The sequence below is a fragment of the Podarcis raffonei genome, chromosome 6 (assembly GCF_027172205.1).
Source record: "Podarcis raffonei isolate rPodRaf1 chromosome 6, rPodRaf1.pri, whole genome shotgun sequence".
Lineage (NCBI taxonomy): Eukaryota > Metazoa > Chordata > Lepidosauria > Squamata > Lacertidae > Podarcis > Podarcis raffonei.
The window spans coordinates 1,084,346-1,109,462 of record NC_070607.1 but is presented as its reverse complement, the minus strand read 5'-3'; the positions used below and the strand labels follow the sequence as shown (position 1 = coordinate 1,109,462).

Genomic DNA, 25,117 nt, shown 5'->3' with positions numbered 1-25,117 from the left:
TCTACTGCCTTTTGCCCCAGCCTCTGAATCATGGGACGCCTACCTCGCTGGTTCGACTGCTACCTCCAAGCAAACAAGCTGACGGAAAGGTCAGAGGACCATAAGCGGGGCCTATTCCTCAGCCTCTATGGGCCCAAGGTGTTTGAGACAGCCCGAGTTTTGGTTGCACCACTAGCAGTCCAGGCAGCGCTGTGGGACGTGGTTCAAGAGAAGCTCTGCAACCACTACACACCGAAGCTGTCCAAGATTGCTGCCCGCCATGTGTACTACCACTGAAACCAGGTAGAGGGGGAGTCAATTAACAACTACACCGCCGCCCTCCGACAGGCCGCAATGCACTGCAAGATCCGAGACTTGGACAATGCCCTGATGGATTGAATCATCTGCAGGGTCCGGGACATCTGTCTGCAATGGCATCTCCTCGCCAACCCAGACCTCATGCTGCAGAAACCCACTGAGGAGGCCACGGCCTTGGAAGCTGCTGAACGCTCCGCCCAGGAGATCCACAAGACCAGCTTAGGCACAGGGTTGGGGATTTGGACACTACCACAGTGCCCCCAACCATGCTCGTGGCTCCAAAACAGATGCTTACAGATGGCGAGGTTCCACCTACTTGCAAACTGTGGGCATGGAGCTGAACCAAGCTGCTTCAAAGGGTCTGCCGGACTCCCCACAGACTCAGACCACTGCCGTGCCTGACATTATGCCAACTCCACTTGCACAGGTTCCACCCACAGCAGCGGTTCCAGGGGACTTGGTTTCAATGCAACCTAGGGTCGCACCACAGCCTCAGCAAGAATCGGGCAGACCCCTGGACCTGGGTACCAGTCCTTGGCTGTCTAGCAGAGTTTCCAAGCGCCCAACTTATTTAAAGGACTTTGTCGTTGGACATGTAACACTGTCAGTCTAATGGAAGTATGTGAAATGTAACCGATATGCTTTTGTGCCTAATTGAACCATTACGTGTAGTGCTGTATATAAAGAAGCCATCACGATTGGTACTAACGCCTTATCTCGGTGGGGAGGGGTGTTATGTACTGAAGTTCTCACCCTGGGCCAGCAGGGGGATACTCTAGATAGCTTTCACTCAGGTCCGTATAGGCAAATAAGGAATTGAAAGTGACGTTCAGTGATTGGATAGTTACAGAAAGTTGTTACTGTTGCTTTGTAGTTGAGCTCTATATAAGCAGGTTGGCTGAACCCTTCAGCCCTGTTTTGTTCTGGCCTGTGAATAAACAAGAGCTGTCTGAAGAATTGCTGTGTCGTCTGATATGTTCACCCACAACTTAACAGATAGGAACTGAACTTCTTAAAGAACAGAAGAAAATATTTATATATGCTACAACAGCCGCACAAATATTGTTAGCCCAAGGAAAGAAGGAAGAAAAGACACCAACGAAAGAAGAATAGCAAATCAAGCTAATGGACTATGCAGAAATGGCAAAATTAATGGCAAAGCTCAGAGACTATGAGAACGAGAAGCTTAAAAAAGAGTGGGAATCGTTTATTGTTTATGTGCAAATAATACTGTAAACAAGTTGATACATTGGCAGGATTTTAAGTAAATGCTTGCAACTAGTAGAAAATTAGATAAAATTAAGGGAAATAATAATTGGGAAAGTGTAAGTATGGAAATGCAGAAGAATTGGGTTAATATAAGGAACCAGAAGTGTGTATGGGGGGAAGTCCAGAGATTTTAAAAATCTCAAAGAGAAGGTACTTGTATAAATTTAGATTTGGTAGAAATGTGAGTTAATTACTGCTTTTATTTGTGAAAATGTAACTGTCAAAAAGTAATAAAAAATTATTTACAAAAAAAAGCACATATCTCTGCCTGAAAAGAGTCAGGCAAACGGCAAGTGTGAAGAAGCCCAATGACATTCAAGTCAGTGTTTTTTATCCTAAAAAGATAGGCAGATATATATACGAATAATTAAATGAAGGGAATACCTCTAAGGATATGCTCAGTTCAGGAATTCGTGAGGCTAGTTATGATAGTGATCACAAGTTCATTCACAAGTTCTTTCAAACAAAAATCCCCTTCTGGTTCCCTCCCCACAATGTTATCTCTCAGCAACCTAAATTTGGGGGTGGGGGTGGAGGCTTTTTAGTTGTTGTGACTGTTAGACAATTGGGAGTCAGAGATTCTTGGAAATTTACTGCACATTACCCAGAAATCTACCGGTACATCTAGGTTCACCTTCCGTCCATCTTTGGTTTAGGCAGGATATTCAATTAAATGGTGCAAATGTGTCTTGGATGAGTCAAGGTATTGCAGTTTCTGCTTCCTTTGTGCAAAAAGATCTAGTCTGCCTGTTGGCTGGAGTGAAGCAAAGCCAAAGCATATGGTCTTGGAAAATGTAAGGCAAAGACTGGGCAACCAGCCAACCTCCAGGAACATGGGCAAACGCCGTGGTGTAGTGCTGAGAAATCCAGAATTCCCCTCAGGAATTAATTCTGCAAGTTCTTTCAACTTAGTAAAAGCTGACACAGGTTGAGGCCTTTGTTAAATTTTTAAAATCCCCCAGTATGTTCTATTGCTGTCAATATGTGTGAGTCCTTCATTAATGTCCAAGTGCAACTTTATTCCATTTTTCAGGAAATATGGCCTTCCCATGTTTATAAATGCAAGCATAGCATTGGGCCCTTGGAAAACACTGTGAACTTGAGAGTCGGCCATCAGGTAAACAGAAAAGCGATGTTCAGTCGAGGCCTCCTCCGTAAGGGCCACATACGCATAGACAAAATACATTCCACTTTCCAAGATTTCCAGTGAGGAGGGACTTGCAGTCAGTGCAGAGCCAGGGCAAATGGGTTTCCATTCCCAATGGATAGTCTTGTCAGAAGGGACTGGAGCTTGCAGGCATAAACCAGGGGAGAAGAACACCAAAAACAAAGTACAAAAAATGGTTATTGTTGTTGTACTATTATGTGCAGCAAAATGGTATCCGACAGTCTCACTTCCTAGGCCTCCTTTCCAGTGTTCTAACCAGTCATCTCTGTCTCCTAGATACTTCCACGTTTCTTTTCCAACTAGCTTTCTGCATTCTGTGGCTACTGAGGAAGCTCAGCCTTCACTGAGCTAATTTTTTGGGGGGAGGCAGGGCCCCCTAGCTGTTTTAGGTTTTTTTTACTTCTGCAAACCGTGTGACGATTGCCCAACACACTGACATATGTGTAAAGAGTTCCTGCACATGAGGGGAGGGATCCTGGGCTAATTGGATGTGGAGAAGTTCAGTACCAATACTTCTGTATGCATGTAGAGCCCCAGCACACAAGGGCGGAGGTGCCTGGCTAACATGCACAGCTGGGGGGGGGGCGGTTAGGACAGTGCAGCAACAGCCCTGCAACTCCCTCATGTCCATTCAGTATGAGAGAGAGTTTGAGTCAACCTCACACTCAGATCCTGTGTGTGTGCAGAATTAGTCCTTATGCCTTGCTTTTGCATAGGCAGCACCAGTGAAGGGGGCAGAGGAAACTTCAAGAAATAATCAGCTTTCCTCAATCCCATTATGAAACTGAATGGATGGATGAATAGTAATCACAATAGTAGAATTGTCCTTCATCATTTTAACTACCCTGAGACATATTTGATGAAAAGAAGTATTGAAGTGTCTTAAATAAATAAAAGATGGTAATTAAAAAAAAAATCAAGCAGATCTGAGTACTTACAAGATCCATGAATCCAGCAAGTCTTGGGTGACTGTGGAGAAAAGAAAAGTTGGGAATTCACTATTTTTATGTACTGAGTTGAATAGGATCCAAACTGCAGCAGTCCGATTGGTCCTAGAACAATAGGATCCAAAAGGCAGCAGTCTGATTGGTTCTAGAACAATAGGATTCAGAATGCAGCAGTCTGATTGGTCCTAGAACAATGCAGCAGTATGATTGGTTGGCAGGAACTACCCAATCATGCTCCAGATAGAAGTGAATCCACAACCTGATTGGCTTACAGTAGAATTCCGGAATTAGCCAATCATGTGCAGCCCATTGTGTAAATAATGTATATAAAGCAGATACTTTGAGGGGACTTCCATTCCTCCTCACCACTATGAGCTGAATAAAGAGCATGAAATCGCTTTGCGACTCTGAGTATATTTCAACTATGTAATTACTCAAGTATTCCTTTCATACGGGGGCACCCAGGTCCAATCTCTATTTGGCCACGAAGTCACATTCTCTCAGCCTAACCTACCTCACATGTTGCTGTGGGGCTAAAATGCTACTTGACTTCCGGGGCAGGGGGTGGGGAATCTGCAAACACGGCATTCAAACTGTTTCTCGCTCTCAGATAAAAGCAGCTCTTAGCTAACGAAAGCGTAATTCATCTTTTGTAAACAGTACTTGGCATTGGTGGCAAATGGAGATGGGCAAACAGGCTTAGGCTCACCTGAAGAGGAATCAGGCTTGCTCCAATGCCCCCAAACCCTTGCAGGTTTTACATATCTGAGATAATGATTGAAAATTCTATCTGCTGCCCATTATCCCATCTCCAAGAAGGGAAGCTCATCTCGGGTTCCAGGGCAGAGTATCGGGGGCAAGCAGAAACTCATCTGATGGTGGGAGAAGCCCAGCAGGCCTCTCCTCCTCAGATGTTTGTGAAGATGCTGCCAGCATGAATGTCACTGAGAGCCAGCACTCATGAGTTGTAGCAGCGCAATCTCCAGTGGGAAAAGGAGCTGCCAGCAGCCCCTGTTCCATCTTGGGAGCAGCATTTCACTGTAATCAGGGGAAGCCCCAGCAGGCCTCCCCTTCCCCAAAAGAGCTGCTGCTGCCACCTGCTACCCTCCCCCTTCCCTTGGCCCCCAAGCTGAATTGTGTCCCCTTTGGGATGGGGGTACCCAGCCACAGAGGGAAGGAAGGATGAGCGAGCTTGTCCATAAGCTGCCTTGAGTCCCTGTCAGGGAAAAAGGAGGGGTATAAATTCAAATATAATAATAATAATAATAATAATAATAATAATAATAATAATAATAATAATATAAATTATTATAGTAGGGGTGTATGCTCCCAATGAGAAAAAAGCAGCTTTTTTCAAGAACTTAGAAACAAAGCTGTTGGATTACCTGGAAGATAAAGTATTACTTCTCGGAGACTTTATTTTTTTTTAAAAAAATGATATTTATTAAAATTTTCCACCATAATACAATAACAAAACCAAAAAAGACAGAAAAAAGAAAGCAAAGACAAGAACAACAAGAAAAAAAATTAAAAACACATACAATTCACAATCCTTATTTTCTATAACATATTTCCCTGACTTCCCCACACCTCTCCCTCTTGTATTCCAGGTCCAATTGTTGGTTCAACAAGCTCTTATCCCTATTTTTAAACCTTTTTATATTTAGTTCCTTTTTCTAAAAAAACCAATTTTACCTTATAGACTTCATATTTGTGCATCATTGCTTATTCTTTAAACCTTTTTCTAAAATCAGCCTAAATTCCCTTCCACGATTTCCCCAATTTTCATATAGATATCCAAACAAAATAAAAACAGAACAAGTTAGATTATACACCCTTTGGATTCCCAAACTCCACCCCCCCCTTTCCCGGTTTCAATCCCCTTGAAACGTCCATCAGTCCATCTACCATCAGCCTGGAGACCTCACGTCCGAGGCTCTCAACTCTCTCTCCATTCCTCTCTGCCGGTTTTTCTGACAGTCCTTGATATTAAACACCAAATCTCGGAGGAGCTCTAGTCCATTATGGTCCCCGTTTCTTCCAGCCAGACCTCCACACCCAAAAATGGAGCCTGAATCTTGTTTCTTGATCCTTTCAAGTCCCAATGTCCCCAAAGCTCCATCTTCCACCTTGATCAAATTTGTAATCCTTAGGTCTTCAGATCTCCACATAAGGAGATCCCTCCATTTTTCAGTTTCCGATTCAAACCAGATTTTCTTCATCAAGTTCTTATTTTCCTTTGTAGCCATCGTGTCAGGCCTCTGGCTTTCCACCAAGATTACAGCTTCTCCTCCCTTTTCTTCCGGAACAACATATTCTTCTTTCCCCTCAGTCTCAAATCTCTCAAGTTTCTCTTCTTGGCCAGCTGCATAGGCTTCCTGGGTCAAATCCTTATCAAATTCAATGAATTTGTTTACTGTTAAGTCCAGAGTTTCAACATTTATAGTCAAAACATCCACTTGGCCTTGTAGCTTTCCCAAGAGAACAAAAACTCTGTCCAGCTTAGCTTGAATTTCCCTTCCTTCAGCCATTCTTGTAATATCCCAAACCCCCTCTAGAGGGATTTTGGTTACTTAGTGTTCCTTACAGTTCAAATCCAAAAGTCCAGTTAATTTGTATCAGTTCTTCCTTATTTTCAACAAAGTATAATCAAAATGTTACAGATATAGCCAGCAGAAACAGTAGAAACAAAGTTCCCTTTTTCTGTCTTGACAGCTAGTTTGACAGCTGTCAAATTCTTCAGTACCTTTCCAACAGGTTTTCTCGCGGATCCCTCCCGGGTCTGAGGGGGGGTGGTACCTCAGCTCGAAATTAACTCTTATCCTCCAGTACAATTGCTTGTATTGCCAAATCGTGAAATTAATATCTTTTGCCCAATAAAAGAAAGAGTTCTCACGACCTTAGTTAGCAGGTCCTTGTTTTAGGTTGTTTACAGGACGGGGAGACTGGCTTCCTGTTTACGTCTTCCCCGATCGTGCCTAATTTCAAAAAATTTCCTTTACAAGTCCAAATTCCGTACTACTCACGGGTTGTTGTTTTTAGGTCCAAATCACAAGAAAAAGTCAGCGCTCTCCGGCCATGGCAGCGCGGCTTCACTCCGCAGGAGAAGCAATAGACTCTCAGCACCGCGCCGCTCACCCCGTCCCCCACTCCGAAGCCTTTAAAAAGACTCCTTCGCGGGTCGGGGGGGCGCTAATGGTGCCCGCCGAGTCTCCAGGTCCACAGGCTTCAGCGCCTGTGGTTTCTGAGAGTCCCTGCGTCGCCGCCGCGGCAGGACCCAACTCCTACGGAGCCGATTCCCTCCGGAGCTCGGAGGGAATCCGCCATTAGCCAATGGTGCTAACCCGGAAGTCTACTTCTCGGAGACTTTAATGGGGTAATAAACCCACAACTAGACAGATCTGGAGGGAATAAAGGACAGGGGAAATTACAGTCTAGCTTTGTGAATATGACTGAAAGCTTTGACTTAAAAGACTCTTGGAGATATAAGCATGGGCTAGAGAGATAATATACGTATTTTTCCAAACCAAATAAATCGGCTAGCAGGATAGACTCCATATAGGTTTCCATAGATATGCTTAAAAGAATTGAGGAGTCACAGATTATACCAAAAACAATCTCAGACCATAACCCGGTCTTATTAAGAATAAAATCAGATTGGAGAACAGGAACAAGGAGATGGAAATTGAATGAATCTTTATTGAAAGAAGAAAAAATAGTAGAGGGTACTAAAAATACATTGAAGGAATATTTTGAATTAAATAATAAACAAGTGAGTGACGTTAGAACAATATGGGAGACTGGCAAGGCGGTTATTAGGGGATACTTTATAAAACAAAATGCCTTACAAAGAAAAGAAAGCGATAAGGAGAAAATGGGATTGTTAGAAGAAATAAAGGGAAAGGAAAAAGAGCTGAATAAACAACTAAACAATGAAAAAATTAAAAAAAGAAATCAAATTATTACAGGCAGAATACATGTCGAAAATAGAACAAGAAATTGAATGGAATCTGAAAATGTTTAAACAGAACAATTTTGAATTTGCACATAAACAACTCAAAAAAGGAAAAAGGAAAAACAAATCAACAGAATAAAAATAGGTGATCACAAAATAATATTACAAAAATTTCTTAAATATTATGAAGATTTGTATTTTTAAAATGTAGACATAGGGGAAGAAGTAGAAGATTATGTAACCCAACAGAAAATCCTAGAGGTTAAAAAAGAGAAAGTCCAAATGTTTAATGCTCCGATATCAACATTAGAAATCAGGAATGCAACCAAGAAGGCTAAAACAGGGAAAACACCAGGCCCAGATGGTCTCCCAGTGGAATTCTATTAAAAAATGGAAGAGATTTTAATACCACTAACTGAAATAATGAATAACACCCTTAATCAAGGGAAAATCCCCAACTCATGGAAAGAAGCCTATGTAACACTAATACCTAAACAGGGAGGTCACCCAGAGTTAATATCCAGTCACAGGCCAATATCACTATTAAACTGTGATTATAAACGCTTTGCCAATATATTGGCAAGCAGGCTTAAAGAAGCTATCAGAGGAGTCATTCACCCAAACCAGACGGGGTTTCTCCCAGGAAGGCAAATTTCAGGAAATACCAGAAACATTGTTGATATTTTGGAATATCTAGAAGCTAAAAGTGATAAAAAGGCAGCCTTGTTATTAGTCAATACGGAAAAGGCATTCAACAATGTCTCCTGGCATTTTATGAAAAAACAGATAGAAATAATGGAACTAGGAACAAAATTTAGAAATGGAATTGAAGCAATATATCACCAACAAAGAGCTAGACTTCTTATAAATGGCAACCTTACAGATAATATCCCCATCGCAAAAGGGACAAAACAGGGATGCCCTTTGTCATCTCTGTTATTTATATTAGCCCTAGCACCACTTTTACAAAATATCAGGAAAGACGAAAATACAAAAGGAATAGTGATTGGGGAAAAGTCTTATAAAGTTAGAGCATTCGCCGATGATCTAATTGTAACAACACAAGATCTGAAACAAAGCATACCAGCAGCTATAGACCTAATTAGTAAAATATGAATTATGGTGCTGGAGAGAGTCCCATAGACTACAAGAAGATGAAACCTATCCATTCTTAAGGAAATCAGCCCTGAGTGCTCACTGGAAAGACAGATCCTGAAGCTGAGGCGCCAATACTTTGGCCACCTCATGAGAAAAGAAGACTCCCTGGAAAAGACCCTGATGTTGGGAAAGATGGAGGGCACAAGGAGAAGGGGTTGACAGAGGATGAGATGGTGGGACAGTGTTCTCGTAGCTACCAGCATGATTTTGACCAAACTGTGGGAGGCAGTAGAAGACAGGAGTGCCTGGCGTGCTCTGGTCCAGGGGGTCACGAAGAGTTGGACACGACTAAATGACTAAACAACAACAAAAGAAAATATGGAAGAGTAATGACCAAAAACTTAACACAGGAAGAGAAAAGAGAATTACAAGAAAGAACAGGCCTGGAAATTAAAAATAAGGTTAAATATCTGGGGATCTGGATATGAACCAAAAGTATAAACCTGTATGAAGACAACTACATTAAATCCTGAAAAGATCTTTTTTAAAAAATATCTTTGGGGAAGAATCTCAGCAGTGAAAATGAATATTCTTCCCAGAATGGTTTTTTTGTTCCAAACAATACCAATCCTGGGAAGATTGAAATGTTTCCAAGAATGGAAAAAGGAAATAGCAAGATTTGTTTGGAACGGAAAGAAACTGAGAATTAAACACCAATTACTAATAGATAAAAAAAGAGAGAGGAGGCTTTGCGCTTCCAGACCTAGAATTATACCATGCAACTGCAGGATTGGAATGGCCAAAAGAATGGATCATTTTAAAAGATACCGATGTGTTAGATCTTGAAGGCCACGACAATCAGTACAGATGGCACGCTCACTTAATATATGAAAAAGTGAAGGTCCACAAGGGGTTTTTGAGCCATGTGATAAGAAAATCATTTTATAAGATATGGATTAAATATAAAGGATTACTGAAGCCAAAGATACCAATGTGGACCTCACCCACAGAAGTCATAGCAGTTAAAAAAAGGAATAAGAAAAGAGAGTTGCCCACGTACCGATTATTACTAGAAGCGGATAAAGATGAGCCAACTTTGAAGAAATATGATGAAATCAAAAGCCACCTGTCAAATTGGCTCCAATATTTTCAGTTAAACCAAAGATTGTGTATAGATAAGAAAGAAGGTCTTGCAAAAGAAACATCCAAATTTGGAAAAGAGTTAACCCACAATAAAGGAAAACACATTTCACGAATTTATGACTACTTATTAGAATGGGAAGTAAAAGAGGAAGAAGTTAAACTAGTAATGGTAAGGTGGGTGCAGGACCTTGGATACAATATCTACATGGAACAATGGGAAAGATTGTGGAGGACAGATATTAAATTCAGGGCATGCTACCTCAGGGAAAACACTATGAAGATGTTATACAGATGGCATCACACCCCTTTAAAACTCGCTAAAATGTATAAAGGCAGGTTGCCAACATACTGGAGATGCAAAAAGGACATAGAGTCATATTTTCATATGTGGTGGAACTGTCTGGTTATCTGGTTAACTGTCCGGTCAGTCCCTTCTGCCTCCTCATGGAAAGCCCACAGAAGCCGCACACTCCTTAAAGGGTGTGCGGCTCCTGTGGGCTTTTGCAGGAGGTGGGGGTATTGCCATAGCTGCGGGCAGCCTCTCCTGGCTGGAGAGCGGCTATGGCAGAAGCCAAGACAGTGAGCGGGAAGCATAGACAGCAAGCGGGAAGCATCCCGCTCGGTGTCTTGGCTTCCTCTTTAGTCGTGCGCCACCTCTCCAGCCGGGAGAGGGTGCACGGGGCTAAAGAAGCCATAGCCCCGGGATTCCCCAGCAGCCTTGAGAAGCTTGCGGAGCAACAGGAAGGCTTCGCGCCTTTCCGCTGCTCCCCAACCTGCTCTTTGGGGCTGGCAGTGGGCTTCCCCCCGCCAGCCCCAAAGAGCAGGTCGAAAGGAGCCTGAAGCCTGGAGAGTGAGAGGGGTTGGTGCGCGGGACCCTTCTCGCTCCCAGGCTTCCAAGGTAACCGCCTGAAGGCGACTGAACGCACCTTGAAGGGCACCTTGTTTTAGAGGGGGAGAACAGGGGGGGGAATTCTCCCCCTCTCTGCGCAGCGCCTCCTGCCGCTTCGCTGAAGGGGCACTGGGCAGAGAGGGGGAGATTTTTTTTTCTTGTTCTCCCCCTCTAAAACAAGGTGCATCCTATGGTCCGGTACGTCCTATAGAGCAAAAAATACGGTAATAGCTTTCTCTGAATTTGTTTTATTTTTTTATTTTTTATATAATAATATTTATTAAGTTTTCCATTTGAACAATCTAAGTAAAACCACATTAAAAACATTCCAAATTATAAAATTAACAAACAGTCCGAATTTTATGCCAAATTATAAATCTTTGGTTGACTTCCCATGCTCTGAGGTTCGGGGGCCGATGGTGATCTCATATTTGTACTGCTTCTCTTTAATTCGTCCAGGTAATTCCAATAAGACAATCTGATGTTGATCCTTCGTTAGTTCGTCTGGCAAGCAGGTTAGACCAATATAATATATTTCTGTGTGGGTGTTTATTTTCCTGTCCGTGGCATTTCACTTTCACTTTTCTCATGTCTGTGATTTTCCACTGTGACACATCCCAAAATGGAGGAAATCTGGCTTTCTGCCATTTGTAACAAGCATATGTCCAAACGTATTTGTTTTATCTCCTTTCCAAGATAAATAAGCTGTACTTTAGCTAGAAACCATAATTTTCATCTTCTGTTTTTATCAATCCGTTGAAGGTAATTGCAAATTCAAAAATCATTTCCACACAGTTGTGCTGTGGTGGCAAGGTAAACTGCGTTTCCATGCACTCTGGCTTTCGTCATGGTGTCCCGTTGTGCCAGAAGCGGTTTAGTCCTGCTGGCCGCATGACCCGGAAAGCTGTCTGTGGACAAACGCCGGCTCCCTTGGCCTGAAAGCGAGATGAGCGCCACAACCCCAGAGTCAAATTCAACGGGACTTAACCATCCAGGAGTCCTTTACCTTTATCTTAATAAAAGGAAGATGTAAATCTTCTGCAATTCTTCTCACATATTTCACGAACGAGCAAAGAGATTTTGGTCTCATCACTCCAAATAACACTGTCCTATTGTTCCGCTGTCCAGTTAACATTAGTTTAGCCCAGTTTAGCCTTTTCAACCTTTGTTTGAGAGATAGCAATGGCTTTTCCCTTGGAATTCTAGCATTTAGACCATATTCCTGCAGTCTGCACCGAACTGTCCTTGCACTCAACTTCACATTACATCACGCCATGTCATCTTGTATACACTCAGATGATTTTCTTCTGTCATGTGGGCACAGTCTCTCAATTTCTCTATCATCACTTGCTGTTGTGCACCTTTTCCTGCCTTTACCAGTCTGATTTTGTAGTGACTGAGTCTCCTTATACCTCTTCAAAAAATTAGAAATGCCACCTTTGGTTAAGTTTCCACCATTTTTTCTTCTAATTTCTTTATAACTTTAGCTTTGTTCACTTAATAGTACTATTTTACTTCACTTTCTGGGTGACCAGTCAACTCTTTGCGCCATTTCTTTAAAGTTATTTATTATGTTTTACAAGCTCACTAAATGAAAGAACACAAAAAATCCAACCAACTTGATAGCAATCACACAACACACTGACAAATGTCCTCTCAGCTCTAGTACATACCATCAGTAGCTGAATCCTACCGTGACCTGACTGAATCATTGCCAAAACAAGATGACACCCGATTGGCTCTCTAAACACTCATGCTCATTGGCTACATTCAAATGAAGGAAAGCTACTGCATATCAACCTAAGCAAGTTGTGCTTCCTTTTTCTGGTTCTTTGGCTATAACTTTTGATAGAATACAGATAATTGAACAAACTTTGTTACATTACATTCTTCATTCCATTGATATTTTACGGTATTACTAAAAAAGAAGTGGTGTTATGAGCCATCAAACCTTGGAAATACACTTTTTCCAAAATGTTTCCACAATTTTGGCCACTAGTGTACCCATATTCTAGAGTCATAAACTGAATTTCCTCCAGTATTTAGCTATTGTTCCTCATGAAGCAAAAAGGAAACGAGTCATCAGTTCCTTCTTCTTCAGATCTTCATTATTATACTTGAATAAGGATGCAAGCTTTACCTTTGTGCTTGCATTTTTGTACACATTGCTGGGCTGGAGAACTGGCAAAGGGAGAATCTTGACAGATGACCATTTCACTTTGCATATTGTTTCTGAAAGTGCAAACCAGGCAAATGTGAACCAAATTGAATTTCAACCTCATTCCTGAGCCAGGCACATAATTATTCTGCTTGCAACGATTTGAGCCAGTACCTCTGCTTGAATCCTCATAAGACCCATATAAATAATAGACTACTTTCCTTAAAGAACTCAGAGTTCTGACTGTCTGCCTTCCCCTGCCACCCTGACCTGATGAACAATTGTCATGGAACTGCACCTCGTGAGCAGGGTAGCAGGGTGTGCCAGAGTCTGGTGCTGATAACGCCAAGGTTGCAGGTTTGATCCCTGTATGGACAGCCGCATATTCGGGCATTGCAAGGGGTTGGAATAGATGATCCTCAGGGGCTCTTCCAGCTCTATAATTCTATGATTCTGTGATTTGTGCTATTAGTGGAAGCCACAGTGCTTTGTCACAGCTCCTCTGACCATGGACAAGGAGGAGCTAAAAATAACATCTCATAGAGCACAAATGGGGAACCTCAGTTCTGAGGCCAACTATTTCCCTCCAGGCCCCTATACCTGCCCCTTGACACTCTTTCCAGGCCTCACACCCTCTTGCCAGGCCACACTCTCCAGACAACCTGAGGGGCTTTTTTTGGCCTGGTTGGCATTGTTGCCCGGTTCTAGGATAGAGCGGTGGGGGCATCTAGTGTGCTTGAGTGACTGGAGGGGAGCCTGCTGTGAAAAGGTAAGCAGGGGTGGAGGAAGGGGGGGTGCGGTGGAGGTGGGCTGCCCCAGGTGTCACCACTGAGGGGGGTGACAAAATGCCAGGCAACACTCACTACGGGGCCTGCAGCGTGCCCGAGCCACGCGTCTCTCCTGAGAGAGACATGGTGGCTTGGGTGCGTGCAGGCTCTGCACTGCCCAAACGGTCTGCCCGCTGCTCCCCCCCAACTGTAGGACGGCTGAGTGGGAGGAGGCAGGCAGACTCCGGAGGCTCCACAGTGTGCCCCGTCCCTATGGGCAGCTCGCCCCGCCCCTGGGCATGCCACCCCAGGCGCCTGAGAGGCTTGCTTCACCACTGAAGGTAAGACCCACACCTGTTGCTTCACCCACTTTTCCTTCAGACACCACCTGTTGGTAACACCTGGGCCATGAGAAGAAAAGCACCCCCCTGCCGTAGGGCAGAGATTCATTGATGCCTCTTCTATCCCACCTCCCAAGGAGCTTTAGGGGGCAGGTATGGTTTCTCCCCTTCCCTGTTTTATCCATGCCACAAGGGCCTGGGGCACATGAATGGCCCCAAAGATGTTCTGTGACTTCATGACCCGGGGTCTCCTGAGTCACAGCAGTCTAATAACTATTTTGCACTGGCTCTTCCTTAAAATTCCACTAGACCTATGCTGCAAAGTTCCAGTATTGTATTTCCCATAAAGTTACCACAGACATAAAATTGTTACAACTACTAATTAATACAAATCATCGATATACTAACATCAGTCGTTCCATTGGGCTGCAGCAGCAGCATCGAAGATGAGAATTGGGGGGGCACCCCCTTGGCACTCTCCTCTCTGGGCGCTTCTCCCTCAAGGGGATCCTCGCCAGAACTTTGTAACTTGCAAGAACTGGAGCCCCTGTTTGCTTGCCCCCTCCCCCCTCGCCTTTTCTGCTGTCTTGTGGTTGTAAACCTGAGGGCAGCGACTGGCTTATTTGTTAATGATCTCACTCTGGGAGCTTTCTCAGCTGAAGAGTAGGAGGAAGATGTTTTAAATAAATCTTTCTCTAGAGGTTTGTTATCTGCTTACCTGTTTGTGATGGAGAAGAATGCAGGCGATAGAAAATGGAAGTAAAACCAGCATCAAGATGACCAAACATGCTGCAAGGCACAGGGTAATCCTATAGTTTCTTGGTGTTTGGGGGTCACTGTGAGGGTTGGGCCCCTCTGTGAAAGCCAGTGCCTCCATGGCAGAAGCTCCAGCCAGTCTGTGCTTACTGGAACTCCTTATAAACGTCTCCAGAAGTTAGTAGCCCTGAGCCATGGGAAAGATATTTATATGCTTGGAGGTTACCTTCTTTAACAAGGGGTGGAGTTTGTATTTCATCACAGTCTGGGCTGTAGAAGCGGAGACACATTGAGCGAAACTGACGTAGGAGGAGGAACTCTCCTCTGGCTCAAAACCCCACAAAGGCTGTGAAATGAAACTGCTCCAAGGACAGGAGCGGGCTGCTGAGGAAGACAAGCACATCAGCTGCTTACGTTAAGGTTACCAGATTTTTTTCAATGAATCTGGGGATACTTTTCAACTTCACTGGATTTTGTCAAGGGACTGATTTGTAAATACAGGGACTGTCCCCAGGAAACGGGGACGTCTGGTAACCTTAGTTTACGTCTATGAAGCGTTGTAAAAGGGCACTGCATAATGAAATACAATGTACTGCAATTTATTTTTATCTAAAGTTTAAGAGACATAAGGTCAATAGTCCAAGTATCTGAACTATGTGAGTTTCAAAAGCTTTGACTTAATATTAGGGTTAGCCATCTGAATGGCTCAAATCTATATATGAAATCAAGTCCCTGCCTCTGCTTCCTGATTCTTGTTGTCCTCCTTAAGGGCTGCAAATGCTGCAGCAGCAGCAGAAGAAGAAGTTGCAACTGGCAGGGTTCCCCTCTGAAGGCAGCAGCCTTCAGTCTGCCCCACTGGCTCTCCTCTGCCTGATCCTTCTGCATGCCAAGGTTGCACCATCCCTTCTGCCTCTGAGCCTCGTGTCGTTTTGCTCCATTCCTAGCTTCTCTTTGGCTCCTCATTCCATCATTTGCCATGTCCCCATCTGCCACTGTTTTCTTTTTAGGCCACCACATACTTTGCTCCAGGTCCTCCTCTAATGACTCGGTATGTGGACCTGTCTCCCTCACGCCCCCCACCTGCCCCACAGCATACAGCCCCCCATATCTTACACACTGCAGGGTTTCTTCAGAGCTGCCATCTCTGCTCGGTCTTTCATTGCCTTAGTTCCCTGTCTTCTCTTCTCTTTTTCTCAAGCCCTGTTTTCCACCTACAGTTTCTTGAACCAAGGGCAAAAACAGAAGTAACATGAAAGCAGAAGTTGCCATGGGTTCTTCGCCCACCCTCTGTAGCCCAGGCTCAGCATCACAGCTTAGATGTGCTGCCTGTCCAGCTGCCGGCCCAACGGAAAGGGGTGGGCCTTGCTTTGGCAGACATCTGGCACAGGATTGCTCTGTCAACCAGCTGTCTTCCAGACAGGGCTTTGTGGTGAAACCTGTGCTCCTCATCCATGTGTGTGTGCTTGCAAGGTCCACACAACATTGTGTGCCTTTCAAAAAATCTAATCTGTATTTATTCATTCTAGGGGGATTCTGATTGAAAAATTTAAAAAATGCCAGTAGACCAGTTGCAATATTTGAACGATCTGTTTGCAATATTAAACCCTTTCCAGAAACCACCGGAGGGGTTTGCTGTGGAATCACCACTCTCTGTTTTACTCTCTTTTTATGGGTCATCTGTGCAGCGCTAATCAAATCACTGACTGGCTATGTTTTCCGTATGTTGTTTCTGGGTCTTTTTAGACCTCATAAAATCTGACTTAAGGACAAAAAAAGCACAGAAGCACAGCACAACTTCCAAAAGTGTGGGCTATTCCAAGAGGTTTGGTTTTGACATTTGCCTTGATGCCTTGAGCGGATTTTAAAAAGAAAAGACTGAATGGGAGCCATGAACCCTAAACTAGACGCAAAAAATATCTTTAAGGATGATGAGGGTAGATTACTAGGGGTAAAAATTGTTATGTACTGAAGTTCTCACCCTGGGCCAGCAGGGGGATACTGTAGATAGTTATGCAAATGAAGGATCGAAAAGTGACATTCAGTGATTGGATAGTTTTGTATGCAAATGAAGGATCGAAAAGTGACGTTCAGTGATTGGATAGTTTTAGAAAATGGCAACAGTTACATTGTTCTGGAGCTCCATATAAGCAGGCTGACTGAGCTCTTCAGCTTAGTTCTGTTCCAGCTTACAAAATAAAGAGCTGCTTTGGAGAAATCGCTGTGTCGTCTGCTATTTTAACCCACAACTTAACAAAAATAACAAAAGGTAAAGAACATTTAATTATAGTAGGAGTTTATGCACTGAATGGTAACAAAACAGAATTTTTCAGAAACGTAGAAGCTAATTTACTGGAATTTATAGAAGAGGAGATTATTTTGATGGGAGACCTAAATGGTGTTACATTAATAGAATTAGATAGGACATAGAGAGAAAGAAAATCAAAAAAGGCTGTCAGGGAACTGCCATCTGAGACGCAGGAGGTGAAAGGGCTCACGGAGGGTGAGAGAGACCATTCATCTGAGGAGGGAACCAGCAGGGGGAGAAGTGGAGTTCCAAGGGAAAGTGAGTCGGAGGGAGGGCTCAGAGACACTTCAAGCGAGAACAGTGGGGAGGTTTCAGGACCTCCTATAGGGACACCCACTCCTCGCCGGAAACTGTCACGCCGAGAGTCCAGAAGACGCATTTCCGTTAAGGAGCTTTTATGCTGGAAGAAGTTCCGTAAACGCCCACTGTCCGATTCAACGAGCGACTGATGGAGCCATGCTTAAGGAGCTCCGTCACAGACAGAGGTTTGTGGACTTAGCCAAACTCTGAGGGACTAGGATTTTACGCACAAGCAGCTCACCATCCCATCACAGCAATCGGACAGTCCCTGAAAGCAGCTTGTGCAGAGAGGCATCATGAGCAACCCAGCCGGAGCCGGGGGAGCAGGAGGAGCTGGAGAGGGTCCAAGCCTGGAAGAAAGGTACAGGGTGTTGGAAGTCCAGCTAGCACTGCAAACGGCGAGGCTAGAGGAAAGGAGGGCGCAGGATGCAGAAAAGGCAAAAGGCGCTACACTAGCAAGAAAGATGCCAGGATTGGTGCAGAAGTTTGGGGGGGACCCCAGGAACTACCAAGCCTTTAGGACAGAGATGCAGTATGCTCTCGAACTGCAGTTTAACGACTTTCCCGACGAGGCATCGCGAGTGGCATTTGTGATTGGCCATCTCGAAGGGGGGGGCGAGAGACTGGGTTAGACCCCTGATGGCAGGGAATAGTGAAATGCTGAAGGACACGAGGAAGTTTTTTCGCGCCATGGATTTGATGTTTTCCAGCGAGATTGAACAGGGACTGGTGCGCAGACAATTGATGGCTTGCAAACAGGGTAGCCGATCGGTTCGTGAGTACTGGACTGAGTTTACAATGTTGATACATAAATTGGGGTGGGACCTATCGGCGGAACCCATTCAAATGCTCTTTGAAGAGGGGCTTTCTTCGGTGGTGAAAGACGAACTTTCCCGGGCGCCCAGGGCGGAGTCTATGGACCAGCTGACCAAATCAGCGCTGACCATTGGAGCGCGCCAGGAGGCAAGAGCCTTGGAGAAGCGGGAGGGGAAAGGAGAGCGTTGGAGGGATTTCCGCATTCCAGAGATTCCAGAGCCAAGTTTCCCGCCAGGAGAGCCGATGGAAGTTGGAACAGCGCGCGCGCGCGCAGTTTCAAATCCCAGTGAAGGGAGGAAGAAGGAGGGAAAGAGCGCCAAGAAATGTTATCTCTGCCAGCAGCCAGGTCACTTTGCCAGAGTCTGCCCGCAAAGAAAGGAATGGCAAGGGATGGCGGGAGCTGTTGGGGGGAAGGAGGAGGGAGTCCAGGAGCCAGTAAAAGCCAACGCCTGGCTGACACCGTCAGGGCACAGCAGCCAGGCCAAGGAGCAGTAAAAGTGCCCACTCCGGAACCTCCAAGACCAGCCCTAGTAATAGAGGTGTTGCTAGAGCTGGCAAACGGATACCCACTAAAGACAAAGGTGCTGTTGGACTCAGGCAGCTCCTGTAATTTTATGAGTAAGGAGTTTGCAGCTGAACACCAGATACAGATACTCCCTTTAAGCAACCCCTTGCAGGTGACCACTATCGATGGGAGGGAGCTGTTGGGAGGAGAAGTTAGCCTACAGACCGTCCCAATGGTTATGAGGGTGGCCAGGCACACCGAAAGGATAGCGTTCAATGTGGCCACCCTGGGAGGGGCTCCCGTCATTTTGGGAATGAGCTGGCTAGCGTTGCATGACCCGCTAGTGGGCTGGCATCAGAGAGTGGTCTCCTTTGGGTCAGCACATTGCCTGGAACACTGCAGAGAAGGAAAGGTGCCAGAAGGGGCAAAAGCCTTTCTAGCAGGGACGGAAGTGGCGGACAAAGGGAAGGTGCCCAAACAATACGCTGACCTGAGCAAGGTCTTCAGCGAAAGGGAAGCAGATAAACTACCACCGCATAGAGATTTTGACTGCCAAATTAACCTGGTCCCTGGGGCCCAGCTCCCCGTGGGCAAGCTGTACGCCATGTCAGACAGGGAAATGCAGGAGTTAAGGGAGTTTATTGATAAAAACCTGAAGAGGGGCTTCATCAGAGAGTCCAGAGCGGTGGGGGGGAGCCCAGTGTTTTTTGTGGACAAAAAAAACACGGATAAACCCAGGCTTGTAGTGGACTACCGGCGGCTAAATGCCGTGTCAGAACCAGTGACCTTCCCCATGCCCAGGATTGATGACATTTTGACCAGGGGGAGGAAGGGAAAGATATTCACGAAACTGGACCTGAGAGGGGCATACAACCTGATACGAATAAGGAAAGGGGATGAATGGAAAACCACCATGTTCACCCCTTTGGGGGCTTTTGAATATTTAGTTATGCCATTCGGATTGCAATCAGGCTCCGCCTGTTTTCAATCGCTCATGAACCATGTCCTGGGACCTTTGCTCTACAAGAATTGCGTGGCCTTCCTCGATGACGTGCTGATATATTCAGAGAATGAGGAGCAGCATGTAAAGGATGTCAGGGAAGTGCTGAGCCAGCTGCAAGCAAACCAGCTGTGGGTGAAATTGGAGAAGTGTCAGTTTCACACCAAGGAGGTGGAATTCCTGGGGTACCGCTTATCTGACAAGGGATTAGCCATGGATCCAGGCAAGGTCCAGGCGGTGCTGGAATGGAAGACACCGAAAACGAAAAAGGATGTGCAAAGGTTCTTAGGGTTTGGGAACTTTTACCGCAAATTCATCAAGAACTTTGCCCACTTAACGGCTCCCATCACGGACTGTCTAAGCAGCAAGAAGAAATTCGTTTGGACGGCGGAGGCGGAGCAAGCATTTGAGGAATTGAAAAGGGCATTCGCTTCGGAAGAACAGCTCCTGCATGTGGATTTACAAAAACCCATGAGAGTGGAAACTGATGCCTCAGACCGGGCGGTGGGGGCGGTGCTGCTTCAGCCAGGGAGCAATAAGTCGGAATGGAGACCGTGTGCCTTCTTTTCGCGTAAGCTGAACAAATCCGAGAGGAACTACACCGTATATGACCGAGAACTACTCGCCATTCACGAAGCGTTCCGGAGATGGAGACATTTACTAATTGGCGCACAGCATAAGGTGCAAGTGTGTACGGACCACAAGAATTTGGAGTATTGGAGAACGGCACGAGTGCTCAACCAACGACAAGTGAGGTGGGCCCAGGAGTTCTCCAAATTCCATTTTGAAATTTGCTATGTGCCAGGTCCAGAAAACATCAGAGTGGATGCTCTCTCACGCAAACCTGAATATTTGGAGGGGGAGGGAGCGCCTGAAGAGAGACATATTATCCCAGAGGACCACTGGGTGTGTGGGGCGGCCTGGGTGGGGCAAAGAGAACTGGGAGAGGGAACGGTAAATGATGAATACGCCCAGGATAAGCTCAGAGGTTTAAGGAGAGAGGGAGAAGACCCCGGAGGTTTTGAAGAAAGAAACGGGGCATTGTATTACAAAGGGGCACTATATATACCCGAAGGGGAATTGAGGGGGAGAGTACTCAAACAGCTGCACGACAACCCCACAGCGGGGCATTTTGGGCAACACAAGACCATGTGGTTGGTGACCAGGGAGTTTTGGTGGCCCAAGGTGAGGGAGGATGTACGGGAGTATGTGAGAAGGTGTGACCAATGCCAGAGAGCCAAAGGAGAAAGGCGGGCGCCAGCGGGGTTATTAGAACCGTTACCCACACCGGAACGACCGTGGGAGGCGGTATCGATAGATTTTATGACTGATCTGCCTAAATCCCAGGGGAAAACTGCCATACTAGTCGTAGTAGACCTGTTAACTAAGATGGGTCACTTTGTAGCTTGCTCACATGCAGTCACGGCGGAAGAGACAGCGAAATTGTTTGTAGAACATATTTTTAGGCTGCATGGCGCCCCCTTGAGGGTGGTCTCCGACAGAGGGAAACAGTTCACGTCCAGATTCTGGAGGAAACTTATGAGCTTGTTGCACGTAGAGGTCAACTTTTCGACTGCCAGGCACCCTGAGACCAATGGGCAGGCGGAGAGGGCAAACGGTATCCTCCAACAATACCTGAGGTGTTATGTCAATGACAGAGAGAACGATTGGGTCGAAAAGTTGGCGCTAGCGGAATTTGCTTACAATAATGCAGAGAATGTGTCCACCGGGATGAGTCCCTTTTTAGCTAATTATGGGTGCCACCCCAGGGCGTTTCCAGGGGGAGGAGGGGAGAGATGGAGTGTCCCGGCCGCTGAACATTTTGTAGAAGAAATGGAAGCGATCCATCGTCAACTCCAACTCAACTTAGAAAGGGCCAAAGAAGAATATAAGAGGCAGGCAGACAAGAGCAGAAGGGAAGGTGAAACCATTAGGGTGGGGAGTCAGGTCTGGCTATCAACCCAAGGGTTGCCGTTCAAGGGGGGTTGCAAGAAATTGAGACCCAAAAGATTGGGACCATTTGAGGTCATCCAACAGGTCAACCCAGTGGCTTTCAGACTCCGGTTACCGAACCACATGAAACTGCACCCAGTATTCCACAGGTCATTACTGTCACCATATAGGGGGGAAGGTGAAGGGGTATCCACACGGGGGCCAGCCATAGAAGAAAGGGAAAGCAGCAACCATGTGGCGGAAATCATCGACTCCAGGTGGAAGGGTAATCAGGTGGAGTATTTGGTCGCGTGGGAAGGGGAACCGGAGTCGGAAAACACCTGGGTGACGGCAGAGGAGGTCTGTGACGAGATCTTGATCGAAACGTTCCACCAAAGGTTCCCCAGGAAACCTCAGCCAGTAGCGAGGTTCCGGAGGGAGTACTTTGGCACCACCGACGATGAGGAGGAACTGGAAGGATTCAGGGAATCGGAGCTGGAAGAAGGAACAGACTCCGATGAGGAGGAGTACTTGGAAACCGGAAACAGCAACAGGTGGAGGGAAGTGTTCGAAACTTCGGAAGATGAGGGAGGTTCCTTCAGGGGTTTTGCTCCCTCGCCTCCCGCAGAGGAGGGGAGGGAAGGGGGTGAAGGGGGCCCTGGAGGGGAGGTGGATGTCAGGGAACTGCCATCTGAGACGCAGGAGGTGAAAGGGCTCACGGAGGGTGAGAGAGACCATTCATCTGAGGAGGGAACCAGCAGGGGGAGAAGTGGAGTTCCAAGGGAAAGTGAGTCGGAGGGAGGGCTCAGAGACACTTCAAGCGAGAACAGTGGGGAGGTTTCAGGACCTCCTATAGGGACACCCACTCCTCGCCGGAAACTGTCACGCCGAGAGTCCAGAAGACGCGTTTCCGTTAAGGAGCTTTTATGCTGGAAGAAGTTCCGTAAACGCCCACTGTCCGATTCAACGAGCGACTGATGGAGCCATGCTTAAGGAGCTCCGTCACAGACAGAGGTTTGTGGACTTAGCCAAACTCTGAGGGACTAGGATTTTACGCACAAGCAGCTCACCATCCCATCACAAAGGCAGATTCCCAGACACCTTCTTTCAGATGGTAGAAAGCTTAAATTTGATTGACATATGGAGATATAAAAACCCAGGAGAAAGACAGTATACACATTTCTCGGAAGTAAAAAAATCAGCCGGCAGAATTGATGGCATATGGGTATCAAATAACTTAACAACTAAAATTAAAAAAGCGGAAATACAGACCAAAATTATTACAGATCACAACCCAGTCACATTAGAATTAAAGGAATATAAGAAAACTAATAAAAGATGGAGACTTAATGAAAGAATATTAAATGACGGAGACTTCTGGTCAGCGCCAGCGATTAATGGCGGGTTCCCTCTGAGCTCCAGAGAGAACCGGCTCCACGAAGCTTGGGTCTGGCCGCTGCGGCGAAGCGGAGACCCGAAGAAATCACAGGCGGTGAAGCCTGTGAGCTTGGAGACTCGGCGGGCTCCATTTGCGCCCCCCCAACTGCAAAGGAGCCTTTTTAAAGGCTTCTGAACGGAGCGGGGGTGAGCGGCACGGAGCTGAGAGTCGTCTACCCTCTTCGCAGGGTGAAGCCGCAAGCCATTGTCGGAGAGCGCCGATTCCTTTCTGGACAATTGGAACTGAAAGCAACTACCCGTGAGTAGGAGCAAGAAGCCAAAATTAAAAAAAACGATCTAAATTTGGTACCGAAACGGGAGAAGTATAAACAGGAAGTCTGCTTCTCCTGGCTTGTAGATAGAGCAAAGCAAAGAGAGTGTAAAGCAGTAACTTTGAAAGACGCTTTTTTAAAGACCTTAAATCCACCACCAAAAAAGAAGTATCCCCCTCCTCTTAGCAGGGGTGGAGGGGTGAGTTTGGAGCATTAATTTCCTGCAAAGACAGTGAGAAGTAAAGTTTTATCTGCTGCCTCTAAAATCTGGGAACGGACTGCGTTTGACAGCTGTCAAAGTGCTAAGGGCAAAGAATATTGATACTCTGTGAAAGGATACAACTGCTTTCAGAACGGATTTGGACTTAAAAGTAACTTTTGATTGAAATTGTGTATATCTAGAGAACAAAGGGGAGCTACTAGGACTTTATTTGTTGCAACTGAAATTGGAAGTGTGTCCCCCTAGAGGAGATTATGTTGTAGCAAGCACCAAGCTACTAAACAACTGAGCCTGGAAAATTCCTTTCCAAAACAAAGTGACTAGGCGTGAGACTGACCTTGGACTGTTTATGGGAGTGCTATGGCAGATGAGAAGGGCAAGATAGAACAGACGGAAGAAAAGACGCTCAGGTCTGGTAAACAATACAAAATAGATATTGCTCAGCAGAGAAGGGCCTCAACATCCGGAGCAGTAAGTTCAGTAGGAGCTGCGGCTTCACAACTAAAGCCAAAGGCTATGTCATCACAAGATCCATTGGCTCAGGCACTTAGTAAAATTAATGCATCTCTGGAAAATCTAGCCAAACAGGTTGCAGAGACAAATAAACAAGTAGCTGAGGCCTCAGCAAAAATTGATTTGAACACTACAAGTATAATTGAACTGGGAAAGAAGGTGAACTCTAATACACAGTCTATTGATAAGTTATTGGAGGAATCGGCCTCAACTCGGAAATTAGCTGAGGAAGCGAAAGAGATTGCAACTGCTGTTCAGGAGAAGATACCACCGGTATACAAGAAACTTGAGGACCATGACTTGACCTTGTCTATGATTGAATTGCAAGGGAAAGAGAGGAACTTAAGACTCAGGGCAGTACCGGAAAAGGAGAAGGACAATTTGGTGGACTATCTTACAAAGGAATTTACAGACTTCTGGCAAAAAGACCTGGGGAAGGAAGAATTCAAGATAGTGAGTGCATTTAGGATTGGCAGAAGACAAAGAAAGAATAGAGCAAGGGACTGTCTGATCACTTTAAGAACAAAAGAAGAAAGAGATAAAATTTTGAATCTACAGTATCAAAGAACCCTGGAAATTGAAGATTCTTCTGTGGAGATTTTCAGGGACATACCTAAACTTATATTGGATGTTAGGGCCCACTACAGAGATCTGGTGGACCTATTGAAAAGAAATAGAATTCTCTTTAGATGGGAATTCCCCCAAGGCCTATCTTTCAAATTTAAAGGAAGGAAAATAAGAATAAGGACAGTGGATGATAAAGACAAATTTTTGAACGACCACGAGGAGGATCTACAGAAGGGGGTGGAAGCTGGAGAGGAGCCAACCGCATCAGAAGGAATTGGAGACATAGCAAACTTATCATTTGGACTTCCTGAACCGGGGAAAGATACACCACCGACAGAAGAAGAACAACAACTTGGTGCAGTTGGTGGGAGGAGTAAGTAACTCACTATGGCTCTGCAACTTCTAAGTTGGAATTGTAATGGACTGAATTCCCCTCGAAAGAGAAAAAGTGTTTTTCACATA

At 45.4% G+C, this 25,117-nt stretch overlaps 1 protein-coding gene across 2 annotated transcripts; it reads right to left on the bottom strand.

Moving 5' to 3' along the window:
* Nucleotides 1–1,667: 1,667 nt before the first annotated feature.
* Nucleotides 1,668–16,055, bottom strand: TNFSF18 (TNF superfamily member 18). 2 transcript variants are annotated; one of them, XM_053391077.1, is made up of 3 exons: nucleotides 14,751–15,025; nucleotides 3,673–3,703; nucleotides 1,668–2,856 (listed from the first exon to the last, which is right to left on the bottom strand). In XM_053391077.1, exons 1-3 carry the CDS (start codon nucleotides 14,907–14,909, stop codon nucleotides 2,507–2,509), a joined length of 540 nt encoding a protein of 179 aa, XP_053247052.1. In that variant the 5' UTR covers nucleotides 14,910–15,025; the 3' UTR covers nucleotides 1,668–2,506. The 2 variants fall into 2 exon arrangements, 1 of the variants encoding a protein (XP_053247052.1); XR_008330880.1 differs by lacking the exon at nucleotides 14,751–15,025 and adding an exon at nucleotides 15,902–16,055 and having other exon boundaries at nucleotides 2,793–2,856.
* Between the last annotated feature and the right edge of the window lie 9,062 nt (nucleotides 16,056–25,117).